Source organism: Loxodonta africana, chromosome 7 (assembly GCF_030014295.1).
Source record: "Loxodonta africana isolate mLoxAfr1 chromosome 7, mLoxAfr1.hap2, whole genome shotgun sequence".
NCBI lineage: Eukaryota > Metazoa > Chordata > Mammalia > Proboscidea > Elephantidae > Loxodonta > Loxodonta africana.
Genome location: NC_087348.1, coordinates 18,590,507 through 18,613,265, shown reverse-complemented (window position 1 = coordinate 18,613,265; position 22,759 = coordinate 18,590,507). Strand labels below are relative to the sequence as shown.

The 22,759-nt window shown below is 41.2% G+C and overlaps 1 protein-coding gene across 1 annotated transcript; it reads left to right on the top strand.

Annotated features, from left to right (window-relative positions):
• The first annotated feature begins 2,002 nt into the window (after positions 1 to 2,002).
• On the top strand, positions 2,003 to 3,518 carry LOC100656357 (olfactory receptor 5G9-like). Its single transcript, XM_023540567.2, has one exon. It carries the CDS (start codon positions 2,491 to 2,493, stop codon positions 3,457 to 3,459), a length of 969 nt encoding a protein of 322 aa, XP_023396335.1. The 5' UTR covers positions 2,003 to 2,490; the 3' UTR covers positions 3,460 to 3,518.
• Positions 3,519 to 22,759: the final 19,241 nt, after the last annotated feature.

Below are 22,759 nucleotides of genomic sequence, written 5' to 3'. Positions count from 1 at the left end.
ACAACGATTATGAGGATGGTACACATGACTGGGCAGTGTTTCATTACGTTATACATAGGGTTGCTATGGGTCGAAACCGACTCAATGGTACCTAACAACAATAACAACATATAACCACAACACATATGAGAAATGTGCTTCTTAGTTCAATCAAGTATAGGGGGCCGAATATGCAACACCTGCTCAAAAGCAGAGATGACAAGGCAAGAAGGAACAGGAAAACTGGAGGAATGGACAGGAGGACCCTGAAGCTCAAAAGGGGGAGAATGCTGACACATTGCGGAAATTGCAATCAATGTCACAAAACAATTTGTGTATAAATTTTTGAATAAGAAACTAATTTGCAATGTAAACTTTCACCTAAAGCTCAATTAACAAAACAAAACAAAACAAAACCTGGCACCTGGGGAACCCAGTGCTGAGGGACCATTTGGGGCAGAGAAGGTCATGACAGAGCCAGAAAGGAAAAGTCAGGGAAGTAGAAGGAAGCGCAAGAAAGGATAGGGTCAAAAAAGCAAAAGGGTCCCTGGACCCTTTTAATTCAGTACTGAAGTCACTCCTGACGTTTACCCTTCAGCCAAAGATTTGACAGGCCCACAAAAAGAACAACAATACACATAACTTAACCATGTGTAAATGGGCACACCTGTCAAGGGGTAAGGATGAGAAGGCAGCAGGGGACAGGGAAGCTGGATGAATGGAAATGGGGTCAGTAAGGGAAGAGTGTTGATATATTTTGGGGGTGACAACCAATGTTACAAAACAATAAGTGTATTAATTATTTAATGAGAAACTAAGTCACTCTGTAAACCTTCATCTAAAGCGCGCTCACGCGCGCACGCACACACACACACACACAAACAAAGGACCTGGGAACGTTACAGTGAGTGGTAAGGATGAAAGGTTGTCCAGAGGATTCAAATGCAGCTGAGTAATTTAGTCAAGAAAGGGTCAATACAATGGAATATTACTCAGTCACATCGTTGATGTTAGTTGCTGTCCAGTTGTTTCTGACTCATGGCAACCCGTGTGTGCAGAGTAGAATTGCTACACAGGGGTTTTCAAGGCTGTGATCTTTTGGAAGCAGATTGCCAGGGCTGTCTTCTGAGGCATCTCTGGATAAGTCTGGACCACCAGCCTTTTGGCTAGTAGTCCAGCTCCTAACCGTTTGTGCCACCCAGGGACTCCTACTCAACCATAAAGAGAAATAAAGTCCTGATACATCATGCTTAAGAACCTTAAGAACATTGTGCTGAAATAGTCATAAAAGGACAAATACTGTATGATCCCACTTATCGTGAAACAGGCAAATGTATAGAGACCAGTGCTTACTAGTGGTTACCAGAGATGAGAAGAAAGGAGAAAAGGGGAGTGATTGCTTAGGGGGGACTGAGTTTATGTTAATGGTGATGAAGTCATTTGGAAAAGAGAGTGGTAATGATCGTTATACATGTAAAAGTTGTTGAACTGACAAGTGTTTTGTTATATATATTTACCACAATTAAAGAAAGAATGGATTGAGAGGTATGGGCTGGATTGGACAACATGAAGGTCAGTGGTGAAAGCAGCTAATTGAGGCTGGGAATATAGTGCAAGACAGATTGTTGGGGGAATGGGAGTGAATGTGTCAACCCATCTCGTTGAGAGTGGTCCTCTTTTTTCTGACTCTACTTTACCAAGCATGATGTCCTTGTGCAGGGACTCTTCCCTCCTGATAACATGTCCAAAGTATGTGACACAAAGCCTGGCTACACTTCTTCCAAGACAGATTTGTTCTCTCTTTTTGCTCTCCATGGTATATTCAATATTCTTCCCTAACATAATAATTTAAAGGTGTTAATTCTTCAGTCTTACTTATTCAATGTCCAGCTTCCACATACATATGAGGCAATTGAAAACACCATGGCTTGGGTCAGGTGTACCTTAGTCTTCATGGTGGTACCTTTACTTTTTTATACTCCTCCTATTAGGGATAAGAAAATCTAATAAAAAAGGTGGATAGGAATTTTTTAAATATTAAAACGTAGCATCATTCTATCAACTACAGGATTATCTTTGAAATTCAAGATGGCCCAAAGAAAGGGAGAGAGGAAGAGAACAGAGCTCTAAGCTGGGCTCAATGAAACCAAAGGCCATTGTAAGGTTATATAGAATATGGAAAGGCACAGATATTTGCAATAACATAGTACACTCATAGACTTACTAGAGGGTAAACTGAGAGCAGGGTATCATGGAAGTGTGTGATAGAGGACAACTGGTAGAATAAAGGATTTAGACATTATTCTAAGAGGGATAGGAAACCTCAAAGTGTTTTAAGCATGAGCTTGATATGATGGGATTGATGTGGATTTTGGGGGGCAGTTTGCCACATGGAGAAAGATGTGACTCTTCAGTTGAAGAATATCTTAAAGTCTACCTCTTTGATTTGAATATTAAGAATCTTGTTTCTCCTTCTCTTGTTCATTGTCCTATGGAAAACACACCAGTGGAATGGCATTGGGGCAGAATTACAGTACAGTGACGAGGTTCATCCTGCTCGGCCTCGCAGACCAGGCAGACCTAAAGCAACTCCTCTTTGCCATCTTCCTGCTGATCTACTCCACGACTCTGGTGGGTAACCTGGGCATGATAGACCTGATCCGCACCAGCTCTCCCCTTCACACCCCCATGTACTTCCTCCTGAGTGTGCTCTCCTTCATTGACATCTGCAACTCCTCTGTGTTCACCCCCAGGCTGTTGACCAGCTTCCTCCTTACTGACCAGTCCATCTCCTTTGCAGGCTGTGTGGTCCAGATGGCCCTCATGATCTTCCACGGCACAGTGGAGTGTTTACTCCTGGTTATCATGGCGTATGACCGATTTGTGGCCATCTGTCACCCTCTTCTCTACCACACTATCATGTCTAAACGTTTGTGTATTCAGTTGGTGGTGTTAACCTATGCTGTGGGTGTTTTCAATTCAGCTGTACAGACAGCGAATGCCTTCAGCCTGCCTTTTTGTGGCCCCAACATCATTGATCATTACTTCTGTGATATCCGCCCAGTACTCCAACTGGCCTGCTCAGATACCACCACAACCAATATCATCATGGTCTTCTTCACTTCCTTGACCAGTGTCCCCACCATCTCAGTCATATTGGTTTCTTATGGCTACATCCTGGTCACAATCTGTAGGATGAGGTCCCTGGAGGCCCAACGCAGGGCCTTCTCCACCTGTGCCTCCCACCTCACCGCCCTCTCCCTCTTCTATGGATCCGTGTTCCTTGTATATCTCCAACCCAATCCTGAGAGTGCTTCAGCCTATACCAAGATCCTCTCTGTGTTCTACACCATTGTGATCCCCATGCTGAACCCCCTGGTCTACAGCCTAAGGAATAAAGATGTCAAGGCCGCTGTACGAGTCAGGGTTCTTAACCTAAGCAGAAAAGTATTTTGTCAGAAAGACATCTGTAGCTTATAAAATAGAAGAGAAGCCTAGACAACTAAGATGGAATAGGAATTGAGAGGCAAGGCACAGCTAAGATTCTGCCACAAGAATGATCTGTGTAGGCTGTCACCACTGGGGTCATCGCTTTGGAATTTTTCTATTGCTACAGCTAGCAACAGTGCCTCTGATCATTCATTATTGCTGTGTTCCTGGGCAAAGTCACCCCTACACTAGCCTCTGCACCACTGCTTATCATCTGTCATCATCTCCTCAAGATCAAATTCTAGACAAGACCATCCGTCTGTTTGGCCACAGATATCCTCCATTCAGTGTGGATATTTTATATTTACCCATATCCTACATGCAAACTTCTAGCTTACAGAGATCTAAGAGATAGAAATAGGCCCTCCTTTCACTTCAGAACTGGGAGCTGGATTCTATCTTTCTCCTGTTTTGGTACTTCTCAAACGTAGAAGGAACTGTGGAAGGAAAGTTAAACAGCAAAAATGATATATTTCAACCATAGTTGTCTCCCCTACAAGATTCTATAGGGAATATTGCCCTTCTGAGTACGGGACATTAAAGAAATGGTCCATGTAGTTTTTGAGTATAGGGAGGAAACAGTAATCACTTGACTTCATGGGAGAAAATGGAGTCCTTGATACAGAAATCTGCACTATAATTACCTAGGGACCAGAATGTAGTCTACAGTGATGGTGAGCTACCATTTTTCCATAAATGGCCAATTTATATAAAACAAAAAGCTAAAAGGCCACACTACTTTTTTAAATCAAAATCAAATTACCTTTATGACTTTAAACAAAAGTCTTTTTTTTTTTTTTAAATTGTAACATAAGGCAGTCTTGCTCATTTAAGGAGGGAAAAAAGAGGGAAGATGTTTCGTCAAACCCAGAAGTCAATTGGGGCTGCATATCTTTTTGAGATTCTAATAAAATTGCTTTGAACCTTGTGAAGGGTAATTTTATGTGTCAACTTGGCTAGGTTATGGTGCCCAGTTGTTTGGTCAAACACTAGTCTAGATGTTGCTATGTAGTATTTACATGTGATTAGCCTTTAAATCATTTGACTTTCGGTAAGCAGATCACCCTCCATAATGTGGATTGGCCTCATCCAATTAGCTGACAGCTTAAGAGCAAAACCAGAGGTTTCCCATGGGAAGATTCTGCCTCTAGGCTATAAGTAGACACTTGGCCATAATTCCTCTCCTTTTCCCACTGCCTGACCTATGGATTTCCAGCCTGTTGCCTGACCTGCAGATGTGGGACTTGCCAGCCCCCACAATCATTTGAACCGATTGTTATAGATGAATGAATGAATAAATAGAAAAGGATCTATCTATCTGTCTGTCTGTCTGTCTATCTATCTAATCTATCTATCATCTATCATCATGTTACTGGTTCTGTTTCCCTAGAGAGAAACCCTAAGCCAAACCTCATTCCACGTGTGGTAGAATCCCCACATCCTTCCCAATCTCTCTGAGCTCTCTGGGGAGTTTGGTAGCAGGGATTAGGGACGTAAATTACTTCTGTTGTACCTAGATGCCTCCATCTCTGAGCTCCTAAATCCATGGAATCACTTTAGTTTATGAATCACCCACGAAAGGGGAAAAGCATGAGGGTAGGAATGAGGATGTTGTAAACAGAGAAGAGGGGAAAAAAGCCTGACAGAGGTAGGTCCAGATGGGTAGGGAAAACAGGGAGCTCTTGGCCGGTTGGGTTGAGCCAGCCCAGTTGTGCTCAAGTCCCTTGAAAGAGACAAGTAAACAATTGCATCTCTGCCAGACAAAGCCTCCCAGTTCATATGGAACTTCACAGAGTCTGAGCTCTTCATTAGTCACAGATAGAAAAGTGAGACAACATTTTCTTAGAAAATAAACATCCTTGGGTGGACCTGTTAATCAATGCTTCAGGATGACATTGAAATCATACGTCATCTCCACCTGGTCTTATTTATAGGTTTGGGGTAATTTTTTTTAACATACTAAAAAAAAAAAAAAGCAGTCTCCACTGAGTCCCCTACCGCCATTGCCGCCCCAACTTTCCATCCCAGACTCAGAAGTTTAGGGACAGAAATCACTTCATGAAAAGTATCCATTTGCTTAACAGAGCCCTTTCCTTTGAATAATACTTTCCCTTAGGAAATTCCTTTAGGGCCAAGATGACACAAAGTCAGGGAGCAGAAAACGGAGCGCCAAATCTCCTTCATTTCCCTAGTAAACAAAGACTCGGCTTCCTAATCTCTCCAACTTCTGATCATAAGTTCCCCACAGCCCTAGGCAACCCAGTCACAGACTAAGAAGAAGCAAACAGACTTCCCAAGAATTGATTAATGAGGGACCTAAGAGGAATGGAGGAAAGATAAGACAGAGGGGTAAAAGCAAGGGCAGCTGATGATGGCATGGCGAAGTTTGCCCAGAGAGACAAGGCATCCAACTCCTTTTATCCTATAGACACTGCTCCCTCCAAATGGAGCTCAGCATTCTCCTCTTCTCTACCTTCACCTAAAATCATCCACCATGGAATGTGATAGGAGTCATAGGCATGTTGGTTTGAAGTTAAGTCAAAGTATTACCTGTCTCAAGAGCATTTGAATTAAATTTTTATTTACACTATGTCTTAAGACCACCCAGAACCCATGAAGCACCTGCAAATCTAGAACTTTCTATTGGGGGGAAGTGGGACTACAAGGAAGAAGGAAGGGCAGATACAGCTGCAGGTGTTGAACGAAAAACCAGTGGGTGGTCAGGCTGGGAAGCTAGAGGCCTGAGCTACAACAGACCATGGTTCTAGCAAACAGTGGATGTTAAATGAATGGTTATTGTTGCCAATGACGTGCTCTGTAACCTAAGGAAAATGAGTTACCCTGTTGGACCTTAGGTTTGCCCTATGAAGTATAAAGATCCCTAAAACCTCAAGTTTATAAATGGAAAGGGAATTAAATCTCTTTGAAACACTTGAATGTTAATCTTCTTCTCAAGGGTCTCAAACTCGTTTAATCCTAGAAGCCCTTGAGAGAGGGGACATTGTAACAAAGCACAGAGTAATCCTTTGGTTTGGGATCTTTAAGAAAACTCAAGCTCTCCAGCAGCTGATAGCTATCACTCACCAAGTGGGATGTCTCTCCAGGCACCGTTTCTAGAGACAAGTTGGGGCCACCATTTATTAACTCCCAGTTCTATCTTTGGAGTAGCCAGACATCTGTCAGTTCCCATTGGCTGGTGTTTAAACTAAGGGGTAAAGAATGAAAGGAATCAAATGTACTTGAGACCAGGGCTTCTCTCACAGAAAGAATTCCAAGACAGTCTGAGAACATCATTAGCTAAAGCTGCTCAGAGGCAACTATCATCACAGGGAGGGGCAGACACCCCCCAGAAGATTCCTGGACCCTGCCAGAGAGTAGTTGTCTCTCCTCCTCCACAGGTCAAAGTACTGAGCATTATTCTCCTCTCCAGAGTGTCACAGATCATGTCATGATCCCTACCCTCTCCAGGACCTCAGAGAACCTGGGCACCAGCCCCAAGAAACTGAGCTACGTGGGAAGCAACTTTGGCTTCCAGACAGTATGTATAGCTGTTGTAGGAAACTCTGGTGGCACGTTGGAGCCATTGAGTCAATTGCAACAACTCATAGCAACCCCATGTGACAGAGTGGAACTGTCCCATAGGGTTTTCTTTCTTTCTTTCTTTTTTTTTTATCGTGCTTTAAGTGAAAGTTTACAATTCAAGTCAGTTTCTCATACAAAAACTTATACACGCATGGTTATGTGACTCTAGTTCCTCTCCCTACCTGTGACAGCACATTCCTTCTCTCCACTCTGTATTTCCCATGTCCCTTCAACCAGCTCCTGTCATTCTCTGCCTTCTCATATTGCCTCCAGACAGGAGCTGCCTACATAGTCTCATATGTCTGCTTGAGCTAAGAAGCACACTCCTCACCAGAACCATTTTATGTCTTATTTATATCTAATCTTTGTCTGAAGGGTTAGCTTCAGGAATGGTTTTAGTTTTGGGCTAACAGAGAGTCTGGGGACCATGACCTCTGGGGTCCCTCCAGTCTCAGTCAGACCATTAAGTCTGGCCTTTTTACTGGAATCTGAGGTCTGCATCCCACTTTCTCCTGTTCCCTCAGGAATTCTCTGTTGTGTTCCCTGTCAGGGCGGTCGTTGGTGGTAGCCTGGGACCATCTAGTTCTTCCAGTCTCAGGCTGATGGAGTCTCTGGCTTATGTGGCCCTTTCTGTCTCTTGGGCTCATATTTTCCTTGTGTCTTTAGTGTTCTTCATTCTCATTTGCTGCAAGTGGGTTGAGACCAGTTGCTACGTCTTAGATGGCCGCTTGCTAGCTTTTAAGATCCCAGATGCTGCTCACCAAAGTTGAATGCAGAACGTTTTCTTGAAACACTTTGTTATGTCAATTGACCTAGATGTACCCTGAAACCATGGTCCCCAGATGCCTCCCCCTGCTACTCTGTCCCTTGAAGTGTTTGATCGTATTCAGGAAACTTCTTAGTTTTTGGATTAGTCCAGTTGTGCTGACTTCCCCTGTATTGTGTGTTGTCCTTCCCCTCACCTAAATTAATTCTTGTCTACTGTCTAATTAGTGAATACCCCTTTCCCTCCCCACCTTCATAACCATCAAAGAATGTTTTTTTCTGTGTTTAAACCTTTTCTTGAGTCTTATAATACTGGTCTTATACAATATTTGTCCTTTTGCAACTGACTAATTTCACTCAGCATAACAGCTTCCATATTCCTCCATGTTATGAGATGCTTCACAGATTCATCATTGTTCCGCATTGTTGCATAGTATTGCATTGTGTGAATACACCATAAGTTGTTTATCCATTCATCTATTGAAGGGCACCTTGGTTGTTTCCATCGTTTTGCTATTGTAAACAGTGCTGCAATGAACATGGGTGTGCATATATCTACTCATGTGAGGGCTTTTATTTCTCTAGGTTATATTCCAAGGAGTGGGATTGCTGGATCCTATGGTACTTCTATTTCCAGTTTTTTAAGGAAGCCCCAAATCGATTTCCAAAGTTTTTGTACTATTTTATAGTCCCACCAGCAATGTATCAGTGTTCCAGTCTCTCCACAACCCCTCCAACATTTATTATTTTGTGTTTTTTTGGATTAATTCCAGCCTTGTTGGGGTGAGATGGTTTCTCATTGTAGTTTTGATTTGCATTTCTCTAACGGCTAATGATTGTGATTGTTTCCTCATGTATCTGTTAGCTGCCTGAATGTCGTCTTTGGTGAAGTGCCTGTTCATATCCTTTGCCCATTTTTTAATTGGGTTAATTGTCTTTTTATTGTTGAGGTTTTGCAGTATCTTATAGATTTTAGGATTAGATGCTGATCAGATTTGTTGTAGCTAAAAAATTTTTTCCCAGTCATTAGGTTGTGGTTTTACTCTTTTGGTGAAGCCTTTTAATGAGCGTAAATGTTTGATTTTTAGGAGCTCCCAGTTATCCAGTTTCTCTTCTGGTGTTTGTGCATAGTTAGTAATGTTTTGGATACTGTTTATGCCACGTATAAAGGCTCCTAGCATTGCCCCTATTTTTTTCTTCTGTGATCTTTATCATTTTAGATTTTATATTTAGGTCTTTGATCCATTTTAGGTTACTTTTTGTGCATGGTGTAATGTATGGGTCTTGCTTCATTTTTTGCAGATGAATATCCAGTTATGCCAGCACCATTTGTTAAAAAGACTGTCTTTTCCCCATTTAAAGGACTTTGGGCCTTTGTCAAATATCAGCTGCTCATAGGTGGATGAATTTTTGTCTGGGTTCTCATGAGTCATCTCATTTCTGACAAATTCTGTCCTGGTCTCACCACCCAGAACAATCCCTTCCCTGCCCACACTATTCCCTTATGTGGATTCCTCAGCTTGTCTCATACTGCACTTATGTCATCTACCATGAGTTGTCACATTTGCCTCACTCCCTCTGGGAGTTCCTTGTAGGCTGGAATATCATACCTCTTTGATTCCTGTATAGCACCTTTTATAGCACCTTCTTTATAATAAGTACCTACTAAATATTTTAATTAAAAAATCTTACATTAACTACTTCCTTATTGCACAAAACAGTTTTATACATATTTATGTCCCATTTTTCAACCATGCCTAGCACAGCGTCTAGCCCTTAGCAGGCATGATGACATTTGCATGAATGAATGAATGAACAGCAACCCAAGAAGGTATGTCACCTTACCTAAATTTTAAAGCCGAGGGAGCTGATGCTAGAGAGTTAAACAATTTTCCGAAGTCCCACAGCTTGTTAGATGTAGAGGCAGGATTTGAACACAAGTCTTTTGGCTGCAAAGCCTATTCTTTCTCTTTACTGTGGTGTACTATTTCTTTGCTTTTTTGAGATATTGTGTTGAATGGAGTTTCACATACATTTTGTGCAAAGTCTCATGCTAATATACTTGTGAGCCTCTCAAAGTAAATGTCTGACACTTGGGAAACCTTGATGAGACTGTGAGTGATAATTAGAAGAAGAAGAATAGACTATGGGGAAGGGAATGGGAGGTCAACTAAAAGATAGGGCTTGATAGAAATCAGAGGTGCTGAAATAAAGTTCACATGGGTTTCATTCCTCCATCTATGTGTAGGAGGAACCACAGATGTGACTAATGAGGCATAGTCTGTATTTTGATGGCATTTGGGAGAAAGTTATTATGAGTAGTTGAGGGATCAAGTGCATACGACTATGATCGTGTATTAGGGATGAATTAAGATTTAGCTCTACATGCATCTGAAATTGCCCCAGTAGCTCTGTGTCTGTGACAAGGTTAGGTAACAATAATCCCAAACATTCAATTTGTTCTGCATCTTTAGGGCTATGATGGGGTTGGGAGATGGCCATCAATAATCTGGTGTTTTTAACAATGTTTTAAAAATTTCCCTCTTTTTCAGTGGTGACATAAGCTCGCATCACATTGACCGTATAAGAAATTAGATGATCTTTTGAATGTCATTAGGTTTAAGTTGATATTAGGATAACTGCATGAGTCAGCAATAAAGCCCCAGTAGAGATTTAGATGGTGTCGAATCAAGGAAATTTGCCATTAGAAGTGTGAGTAAAAATATTCCAAATCTAGGGCAAATGAAATCGTCTTGCAGTTCCTTAGGTTACCGACAACTGATTGAAGGAGTCATGGAGGTAAGGATGAAGAATGAGACCTTCTGGGAACTGGTGGGCGATCAGAGGGGACTAGCTCATTTATGAGTTTGGTAATTTCCAGGAAGGGACAAGAAGAAGTGAGAATCAGGCAAGGAGCTGAGGATATATGCAAGCAGTGATGATAATGATGAACCATAGAATCTAAGCTGGGTAAGGATGGAAGTGAGGCCTTGTGGATGTGGCTGGAACAACGGACTGTAGGTTTGGGGGACAAAGTTATTACAGCTGTGATATTAGAGAGAGTAAACTGGAAAGATGGTAAATGTTGGAAAACAGAAGGCTTAATGTTGAGATTATAGAGGGGTTGTTATTGATAGTGTCAAGGTCTATGGCATGGCAATGAATGACTGACATAATATGGGAGATAAGAAGGAGGTCAGGAACTCAAAGTTCAGAGCATTAGAAGGATCAGTTATGGAAGTGGTTCTCAACGTTGGCTGCTACTATAATTGCCTAGAGAGTTAAAAAAAAAAAATTTATGACTGGTTCCTCCTCAGACATAATTAGGCAGAATCTCTGGGAATAGACCCTGATACAGGTATTTTTTAGAACAACCCCCCCCCCCCAAGTGATTCTAATATTCAGAAAATGTTGAGAACCTCTAAGTTACAGGGATATTGGAAGCGTCAAAAGAGTTATCTAGAGTCAGGAGCCAGAATCTTACCGAAATGAGATGACAGACCTGGAGGTTGCAGATGACAATCATAATGGGGGTGGTAGAAGATATAGCCTGAGGACATTAGATTTTAAAAAATTTATTTTTTTCTTTTTAGGTAGAGTGGCCAGTTTGGGGAGGGAAGGAGAACGCTCTGGAAGGGCTAATGAAATGAAAGAAATTCTTTGCTTAGACTCTTCCAATGGGGCCCCCATCTCATTCAAATAAAAGCCAAGGCTCCTACCATGATCTACAGGTCCTTACTTGCTCTCTTCCCTGCTGCCCACCCACACGGTTTCCTGCATCTCCCTCCTGCACATTCTTCTTTCACCCCAGCTTCCTTGGGGGACTTGAATCCCAGGCTTCTGCATGTCATGTACCCTTACTCCCTTCAGGTCTCTGCTCAAATATCATCTTATTAGAGAGACCTTTCCTGATCTTATTTAACTACCAATACCCCACACTCAAGAAGCCCTGGTGGTACAGCGGTTAAGCCCTTGGGTGCTAACTGAAAGGTTGGCTGTTCGAACCCACCAGCTGCTTCGCAGGAGAAAGATGTGGCAGTCTGCTTCTGTAAAGATTTACAGCCTTGGAAATCCTATGGGGCAGTTCTACTCTGCCCTATAGGGTTGTTATGAGTCAAAATCAGCTCAATGGCCATGGGTTTTGTTTTGTTTTTGGTACCCCATGCTCCCTATTCCCCTTATCCTGCTTTTTTAAAAATAGCATTTATTACCATCTGAGAATCATTGGGTGGAGCAAATGGTTAAAGTGCTGGGTTGCAAACTGCATGGTTGGCTATTTGAGTCCACTCAGAGGCACCTCAGAAGAATGGCTGGGTGATCTGCTTCCACAGAATCAGACATTGAAAACCCTTTGGAGCACATTTCTGCTCTCACACACATGGGATCACCCTGAGTCAGAATCGACTCCACGGCAGCTGGTTTTATTACTAGCTGAAATACAATGTGCTTACTTGTATTTTCTTGTCTGGCTTCTCAACAAGAATGTGAGCTCTATTTTGTCTACTGATGTGTTCCCAGTGTCTAAAGGGCGCTGGCACAGAGTAGATGCTCATTAAACGTTTGAGGAATGAATGAATGAATGAATATAGCAAGTTGAAAAAAAATCTTATAACCAAACATCCAGTACAATTCTGTGTGTGTGTGTGTGTTGTGTGCACATGCATGATGTGTGTGCATCCATAAACTACATATACATAAAGGTCTGTGAGGGTATATTCCACACTGTTAACGTGGTTATCCTGTGGTAGAGGAACAGGGGTGGACTTTCATGTTATATTTTATACCTTTTTGTATGTTTGAAAAGTTTTTGACTACCATGTATGTATTCTGCCAACCTCCCTCTCCACTCACCTCAACCACAGCAACGAATGGAAAGGAAGGTTGGAGGACCACCTGATTCAGAGGGAAAAGGAGATAATTGCTGCAAACCTGGAGCCGGTACTGGCAAAGCCCAGCGTGAATCCAGACTAAGCACTGAAACAGGAGCTGCAAGATCCGAATAGAAACAAAGATTAGGGAATGCAGGCTCTGAGGAGAAGGTAAACCTGTACATTTATTTGGTGAATTTACTGAAGGTTCAAATAAGTAATTGAGATGGTATGAATATCACATTACGCAGAGGAAAAGGCAATCCATAAGAGATGCTGATACTGCTGGAAAAAGCAAAGACCTAAAAAAAAAATTAAAACAGGAATCTCTGAATTGGGTTCTTTTAAGGTTGTAAACTGTACAATTGAAAGAAGAAAAGGTGTGTAAATTTTCTGTTTCCTGATTGAAGGTGAAACTAATCAGGGAGTTATATCTGGCTGGAGAAGGAACTGTAGTGAAACAGTTAATGAAAAATACAGGCTCCTGGGATTATAAATGTAGGTTGCTTTAGACAAACACGGAGATTGTTCAACTGACAGAATGGGGCGTATTGTACAAAATTTGGAGAAATTTTCAGTGGGTGTGTGGGTTCACTCTTGTCTTGGTATTCCAGTTTGGTTATTTGTACAAAGGATTAATTTACCTTTGAATGAATTGCTGTCTTCCTTTGGGATGTGTTAGGCAAGTGGAGTTAATTTGTTTCTAAAAGAGTACAAGGTTTTTTGGTTTCACCTAGGAGAGTGAATGGATCTCTCTGTCTTTCAAGGTTGCACATCTTTCTGCATTTAGGCCAGGCAGAGATAAGCGCTCCAGGGCCTCAAAATACAATAGGCTATTATTGTAACTCAGATGTGACTGGGCCCTGAGAAGTCTCTGTTCTTGACCCTACACCCACCTTGAGGCAGGAATCAGCACTTTGTTGTCATTTCCCAAAAAGCAAGTCCAATGCAACAAAGGATTTATGAATAATGGCAGTTTTACTGGAAATTTCTTGGGGAGACTGAAAAGCTCCTTGGGTCCTGGGAAGATAGTTTTGATCTATGGTGAAACCTAATAAAAATTCCCATTAGACGTATATGTTTTTCTTTCAAAGAGAAAAGCTTTCTCATTTCTTTTATCTCTTATCTCCATGTTCCTAAACCAAACAATCTAATCTCTTTCAAGGTCTACAGTCTTTTACCCTCCCATCTATCCTTCTGCCTGGCAAATGAGAGAACAGCCTAAGGATCCACTCCCCTTAGAGGTCGGTGTGGGGAATCATTGTAAGTAACTGTTTATCCACCCCCAGGCATCTAATTACCCAGTTTGTTCTCAGAGGGAAGAATGAAGAAAAGGGAACAACGATCTCTTGTGACAGCCCTCCCCTTCCCCAGAAGGGGGTTCCATATGTTTCCTGGCCCCCTTTAGACACTATTTTCTAGTTTACCCACCTCCGTGAACTGTGTGGAGCCCTGGTGGCACAGTAGTTAAAGAGTTTGGCAGCTAACCAGAAGGTCGGTAGTTGGAATCCACCAGCCAATCCTTGGAAACTCTATGGGACACTTCTACTCTGTCCTATAGGGTTGCTATGAGTCTGAATTGACTCGAGGGCAACAGGTTTGGTTTTGGTGAACTACGTACATTGAGGGGATGGGACTGTGCTTGGGAATTTGTTGGGTTCTACTGGGCAGTGTTTTGTCTGTTATATGTAAGTTTGCCATGAGTTGGAGCCAACTCAATGGGAACTAATAACTGGTTGCTGTAATGGTTCAGTGGTAGAATTCTCGCCTTCCATGTAGGAGACTCTGGTTTGATTCTTGGCCAATGAACTTCATGCACAGCTCTCACCCGTCTATCAGTGGAGGCTTGCATGCTGCTATGATGCTGAACAGATTTCAGCAGGGCTTCCAGACTAAGGGACTAAGAAGAAAGGTCAGGTGTTCTACTTCCAAAAATTAGCCAGTGAGAACCCTATGGACCACAGTGTTTCATTCTGCTGTGTATGGGGTCACTACGAGTCAGGGGCTGACTTGACAGCAGCTAAAAACAACCCCTGGGATTCTTTTTCTTTTTAATATTTGTGATTCGGTGAAAGTTTACACAACAAATTAGGTTCCCATTTAATGATTTCTGTACATACTGTTCAGCGACATTGGTTACGTTGTTTACAAAGTATCAGCATTCTTATTATTTCCATTCTGCTTGTTCTGTTTCCATTAATCTAGCTTCCTTGTCCCCCTTTACCTCCTCGTCTTTGGTCCAGGGTAAATACTTACCGTTTGGTTTCATTTAGATGATTGTTTAGAGGACCTCAGTACTCACAGGTGAAACTATTTATTTTATGAGTCAATCTGTAATTTGGCTGAAAGGTGACCTCCAAGAGCTTTTGAGTTCCAAGTTTAAGTGGTAGCCCAGGGCAATAATCTCAGGGGCTCATCTAGTCTCAACTGGTTAAGTAAATCTGGCTTTTTTTTTCTTTTAGGAATTTGAGTTTTGTTCTACATTTTTTTGCCATTTTACCTGGGATCATCTGTTGTGTCCCTGGTTGGAGTGGTCGGTAGTGGTAACTGGACACCATCTAGTTCTTCTGGTCTCAAGGTTTGTGTAGACTATTAGTCCTGTGGACTTGTTACTTCTTTGAGTCTTTGGTTTCCCGTTTTTTCTCTTTTTCTCTGAACGATTAGAGACCAACAGTTGTATCTTAGGTGGCCATTTGCAAGCTATTAAGATCTCAGGTGCTAATCATCAAACTCATGTGGAACATTATCTTTATGAGCTATGTTGTGCCAACTGACCGAGTTGCCCCACTAGACTGTGGTTCTAAGCCCTCAAACCCAGTAAACCAATCCCGTGAGGCATTTGGTTATATCTAGGAAGCATCCATAATTGTGCCACCATGTTCTTTATTTTATATATAAAACACGTATGTAGCACACATAAACATACATATATATATGCCTACATTTACACCTATACATGTATATCTGTATATTTGTTTGTGTCTTACTGTACATATATATGCATACATCACTGTCTATATAACCACACACGTATTTTTTAGTTGTTATTACTGTTGTTGCAAAATCATATATGCTATAGCATTTACAAAATCCTCCCTTATTCTTGTGTACTGCTTAGTGTCATCTTTTACCTTGGTTAAGTTTTGCTGACTTCACCCTTATTTGGTATTGCTTTTTCTGACAACAAAACTACTAAGTGTCTACCGTCTAGAAAGTGATTCCACCTCCCTCTCCCTCCCATCTCTGATAACCACCAGAGGATGTTGCTTTCTATATGTATACCTATTCTTGTCTTTTTATAATAGTGAGATCATACAATATTTGTCCTTTTGTAATTAATTTTTCACTCAGCATCTTGGTCATCTAGTACTGCTGTAACAGAAATACCACAAGTGGATGGCTTCAACAAAGAGAATTTTATTCTCTCACAGACCAGTAGGATAGAAGTCCAAATTCAGGGCACCAGCTCCAGGGGAAGGCTTTCTCTCTCTGTTGGCTCTGGAGGAAGATCCTTGTCATCAGTCTTCCCTTGACCTGGGAGCATCTCACCGCAGGAACCTCAGGTCCAAAGGATGCACTCTGCTCCTGGCTCTGCTTTCTTGGTGGTATGAGGTCTCCCTGTCTCTCTGCTTGCTTATCTCTTTTATATCTCAAAAGAGATTGGCTTAAGACACTATCTAATCTTGTAGATTTCATCAATATAACTGCTACTAATCCATCTTATTACTTAATTGTGTTAGGATTTATGACACACAGGGAAATTATGTCAGATGACAGAATGGTAGGCAATCATACAATATTGGGAACCATGACCTAGCCAAGCTGATAGATACTTTTGGGGAGTACAATTCAATCCATGACACTCAGCATAATGTCCTTCAGATTCATCCATGCTTTGTTTTGAGAACTCATCATTATTCCTTATGGCTGCATAGTATTCCATTGTTTGTATGCACCACAATTTGTTTATGCATTTGTCTATTGACCTGCAGTTAGGTTGTTTCCATCTTTTTGCTATTGCAAATAATGTTGCAATGAAAATAGGTGTGCATATGTCTATTTGTGTCACAGCTATTAGATCTCTAGGGTATGTGCCTAGGTGTGGGATTGCTGGATTATAGGGTAATTCTATTTCTAGTTTATTGAAGAAGCGAACACCTGGCAGTCTTATGATTCAAAAGGGACAAGAGAAAGGTGGGATTTTCAGCTTGAACCCCCTGCCACTTCCTTCCTCCTCCAAGTCACTGACCTGGGACTTGCTTTGGACAGATAAACCATAATGAAGCACCCCTACCACTCTTGACACTGTTTCATTTCAGTGCAAGCTCTTCCCACCATGAATATAGTCTTCTCTGTATTAGTTGAATTCAACTGAAAAAATTGAAGAGTCACACATACACAGTTAATAAGTATTAGGGTTCATAGGTTCCTTGCTCTTTTGCTTGACTTTTGGGGTCTACTTTCTGTTGCCATTGACTGCATCTTTGTCTTTCCTCACCCTGTTGTGAAAATTTTGCCAATGACTTGTGTATTCATTTATTCATCAAATGTTTACTGAGGATTTACTGTGTGCCAGGCAGTGTTCTAGGCACATAGTGACAACCAAGAATGAGAAGATTCCCATTTTTATGGCTTTTATGTTATGATGGGAGGCAAGCATACATGAACAAACAAGAAAATACAGATGGTGGTAAGTTCTTTGAAGAAAATTGACAAAGGGTGTCAGGCAGGACTGGTTAGGTGTTATGGACACTGGGTGAATAAGGAAGACCTTCATGATGAAGTGACTTTTGATGAATTAAACCTCACAAAATAAATTTGCTATTTCCCTTTTACCCTTTCCTCTTTGAGCTCAAACTTCTGGTCTGTGTTCTAGTGCAGACTGTGTAACTCCTATTTCAGAGGTAAATCCAAATTTAGACCAGGGATTGGCAAACTTTTCCCGTAAAGGGCCAGATAGTAAATATTTCTGGGTTTGTAGGCCATATGAGCTCTATCTCAAATACTCAACTCTGCAGTTTGTAGCACGAAAGCAGCCATAGATAATACGTAACAGAATGGAGGTGGCTGTGTTCCAATACAACTTGATTAGCAGAAACAGGTGGTGGGCCAGACTTGGCCCACAGAGATATTTTGCTGACCCTTGATCAAGACTGCACTTTGCCTTTGCGTACATCACAGTGATGGCAGCAGCCCCTTCTCCTTTAAGGGGAGAGCCCCTCTCCTAAGTCAGAGTAGTCCTCTGCCTTCATTTTTTTTTTAATTAAAAAGAAAAAAAATTAAGTTAGAATAATTCAGAAAATTTATACAATATAAGGAAAAAGAGTGAAACCTTACCTCTACCTTTAAACATACTCTGAGAATAACCACTGTTAATAGTTTGATGTATATCTTTTCAGATTTTTTTAATGTGTGTGTATATACATGATAAATATAATTATGTATACGTATTCAAATAGGTTTTTAAAATTCTTTTTTCTCTCCTCTCCCCCTTCCCTTTTTCTCTCCTTCTCTCATTTCCTCCCTCTCTGTCCTTTCCTTTTTCCTTCCTTCCCCCCTCTCTTCCTTCCTTCCCACCTCTCTTTCTTTCTTTCCTTTCCTTCTTTCTCACTCTCTGTCTCTTTCTATCTACCTTTCTTTCTTCTTTCAATACATATGGGACTGTTCCAAAATACTGTTCCACATCTCACTTCTTTCACTCTGAATTACATCATGATATGCTTCTTTGGATTTTAGAGACACACATTCCACATTTGGTGCCCTGCCATTTCCAACTGACATGATGTGCATTGTTGTGTTATTTTTGGTGAATGGCGTTACAGGCAGGTGGTGGTGGGGATTCTGTATGTCACCACTCACACAACCTCGCTGCTGGGTGGAGTGCTGGTTTTCAGAGCAAGTCTCAGACCAAATGCCACCAGGTGCAGCCCTTTTTTGGCTACTAGACAGAAACAGTCACACAGCTGGTGTGGAGTCCGGCAAGGGCCTCCCTCTGTCATCAGGCACACTGGCCAGTACTGGAGTAGAAGACTGGTCCTAAAGCAGGTACATTCTTACAGCAGGATTGGAGGAGAGAAACAGGCCCTAAGCACTGCAGAGCCTCAGCTCTCCCTGGCACCTCTAACCATGTGGATGCTGGGCTTGCCTCAATTTTTAAAATACTTTATTCATAGGAGGCCAGTCGACCCCGCTATGTGATTCTTAGATAATTCTCCTTCTGCCCCAGTTCTTACTTCAAAAAGTTGAAAGAATAATACAACAACAAAAAGAAGCACTCATATATCCTTTACTTAAAAAAAAATAGGTTCACCAATTATTAACATTTTCCCACATTTGCTTTGTCTATTTTTCTTTCTCTCTCTCTAACTATATATGTATATACATATACCTAAACTTGTTGCTGTCAAGTTGGTTCCGACTCAGAGCAACCCTATAGGACAGAGTAGAACTGCCCCACGTGGTTTCCAAAGAGCAGCTGGTAGATTCGAACTGCTGAGCTTTTGGTTAACAGCCGGGCTCTTAACCACTATGCCACCAGGGAAAAAAGAACAAAACAAGGAAGGAGAGATAACCCTTAAGTCAACAAAATTCAACATTTCTAATAGCCAGCTTCTACTTTTGTCACATTGGTCAGAACCCAGAAATACCCTTAAGAGAAGCTAAGAACATTACCGTCACACACACACACACACACACACACACACACACACACACACACACACACACACAAATATTGGTATTCTGTAAGCAAGGAAGGAATGGATATTGAGTAGTGATAAAGAAAATGCTTGCTGGGCCTTGGACATGCGCTCCCCGATTTGTCTACGCAAGATGTTGAGTCTGGAGGGTGCAAGAAATTGCAAGATAGCAAGTGATCAGGGCCACAGAACAAGGAACCAGAGCAACTACTTCTCAGAGAACTGATCAGACTCAGCAGAGAAACACCCTGGAGGTGGTCTTGTGACTGACTCTTTTCTGTCTGTGACTCAGATATCTCACTGACACCTAGTCTAATGGACCTGATGGGTCAACACAGTTCCTAAAAACCAAAAATAGACTTGGAAATTCAACAATCGGCTTGATCTGAGCTCCATAAAGGGTCAGTCTTAACCTGATTAGTTGATTTGTTTGAACTAGCCAACCCCACTTCCTTGTGAACTTCGTGACTTCTGCCCTTTATGTTCTACCTTGCCTTGGTTGGGTTGACTGTCTTCAGAGCTCCTGTATTCATGTTTGCCCAGGAATGGCTACTAATCTGTGGGACCTGGTGCAAAATGAAAATGTGAGGGCCTTTATTTCAAAACGATTAAGAATTTCCATATGGTGACGCGGGAGCATTAAACCAAGAGCAGGGCCCTTCTGAGTGTGAGCTCTGTGTAACTGCACAGGTTGTGTGCCTACGAAGGTGGCTTCATGTATATTTACATATGCAAAGACCCTCAAGGCTTTAAACTAATTGTCTCTAAATTAGTTTTGACACTTAATCCAGAGACATCCCACAGTGCCTATCCTTCTGTGTTGGATCAGATTTTCTCTGCTTTGCCCGAAAGTAAACTCAGATGAAAAATCACAGTGATTCAGAGGCATTATTTATATTTTATCAGCAGCAATTAGGAGTGGCTGCCACAAGGGAGTTGCTCTAATTAAACACGGGGGAATGAGCATATAATTTTATGTGTGTTCCCTTTCACGACTCCTCTAAAATGTCAGTAAAAGAAAAAGAAAGGTAAAGACGCACAAGGGCAAAGAGAATATGAGGGAAGAGCAGAGAAGTTGAGAGAGGATGAAACTCCTAAGCCCTTACAGAGAGGCAGGGAGATGCTAACAACAGTTGATTCTTACTGAAGAACTCCTAAAAGACTCAGGAGCTGGAGACATGACGTATCCCTAGAAGCAGGCGTTGTTGTTCTTGTTAGTTGCTGTCAAGCTGGCACCAATTCATGGCCACCTTATGTATAACAGAATGAAATGTTGCCTGGTCTTGTGCCATCTTCTTGATTATTGGTATGTTTGAGTCCACTGTTGAGGCTTTTGTGTCAATTCATTTTTTTGCGGGTTTCCCTTGTTTTCGATGGCTCTCTACCAAACATGATGTCCTTTTCCAGCAGTTGATCTTTCCTGATGATGTGTCTAAAGTAAGCAAATAAGCAAGGCTGGGGCTAAAACTAGAAAGACAATTAAAAGTTTGAACGAAGAGTGGTTTTATTCCAGATTCCTTATTTTGCTTTAGCAAAACACTGGAGGCATATTTTCTCTTTGGAGAGGTTGAACCATAGAGATTTTGGATTTGATGATACCAGACACAGTTGAGGGCAATAGTAAGGTACCAATTTGAAAATGGGGATTAATGAAAACCCAAAAATGGGTTCCCTATCTGGCTTACCCCCATTTGGCTCCCAGAAGGCTGGCAGATGGCTCATAGCCACCAGGCAGGAGAGCACAGAAGTCCTTTCTGGAGGAGCTAACCACGATGTTGACATCTGGTGTCTCCTGACACCAAAGGCCAGTACCCCTCCCAATTTGCTTTTTGTTGATACCAATGGGCCAACTAGCCCTGCCCAGGCATGCAGAGCTGTGAATCAGCTTTTTAGTGCATCACTCTTAAATATGGATGGACAACCAAGGCTTTTGGGGAAAGCTACTAGAGTGAAAGGCAAGATCAAAGTCAACAAGCAAAGAAAAGGAACTTGAGGAAACAGTATAGAGAACAGATGCCAACTTCAAAACACCATAATTAATATCATATGTGAGATGAGAGAGGATGTCTGAAATAGCCATTCCCCATCACTTTCTATTTTCATTCCTTGTTTAATTATTTTTTTGTAGCATTATCACTTTCTGACATTATTTAGTATATCTAATAGTTATTTGTTTACTCTGTGCCATGCCCAGCTGAATGTAAGCTCATGGAAGGTAAGGACTCTGTCTCATTCACTATCCTGTCATCAGCACTCATGACTAGTGGGTGCTCAACAAATATAGCTGATTGAATAAATAAAAAACTGTATCCATAAACAAGAACAGGGTACTATACAAAAGGAAGCATTAAAGAGCAGAAAAGATCCTGAAATATTAATAATAGTGCTGTTCATTGTAACACTACTCGTAATAGCCAAAATGTGGAAACAACCTAAATGTCCATCAACAGATGAATGGATAAACAAAATGTGGTAAATACATACAATGAAGTATTACTGTGTCATGAAGAGAAATGAAGTCCTGATACATGCACAACACGCATGGATCTTGAAAACATCATGTTGAGTAAAATAAGTCAGATACAAAAGGACTAAGATTGAATGATACCACTTATATGAAATACCTAGAATTGGAAAATATATGGAGGCCATTTTATTAGTGGTCAGCAGGGATAGGAGGGAGAGGAAAAGAGAGAGTCGTTTTTTTAGGGGACACTGACCTTCTGGTAAGGGTGACGAAAAATTTTGTAAACAGATATTGGTCATAGTTGTAAAATATGATGAAAATAATTAATGTCACTGAATAGTACATGTAAAAATGTTGAAATGGCAATATTTTTGGTATATATATGCTCACCACAATAAATAAATCAATTTAAAAATTGAAGGTAAAAAAAAACTCAATGGGAGACTTGCAAAATAAAATTGATAAAATATCCTCAGTATAGCAGAATAAAATGATGGAAAATAATAAAGAAAATTAGAAGATCACACAAAGAGTTTTAACATCTCACTAGTAAGAATTCAAGAAAGAAAGAACAGAAAATTCAGAGGGGGAAAAGGTCATCACAGGAATGATAAAAAAAAATTTCCAGAACTGAAAGACATGAGTTCCTAGAATTCAGGAGTTCAATGAGTGTCTGGGAAAATAAATAAAAAGATATCTGTCTCAAGGCACATAATTGTGGCATTTCCGATTGCAAGGGATAAAAAGAAGATCCTACAAAGCTTACAGACAGTAAAAAAGGTCACCAATATGAGATCAGGTATCAAAATGGCATTGGATTTCTCAACAGCTTCACTGGAAAACAGAAGACAATGGAGTGACATATTCAAAAGACGGAGGGAAGGTAATCTCCAGCACTGAATTCTATACTT

Excerpts from the sequence above, each read along its gene's own strand:
- LOC100656357 (XM_023540567.2), top strand. The coding sequence starts at position 2,491 with ATGGCATTGGGGCAGAATTACAGTACAGTGACGAGGTTCATCCTGCTC.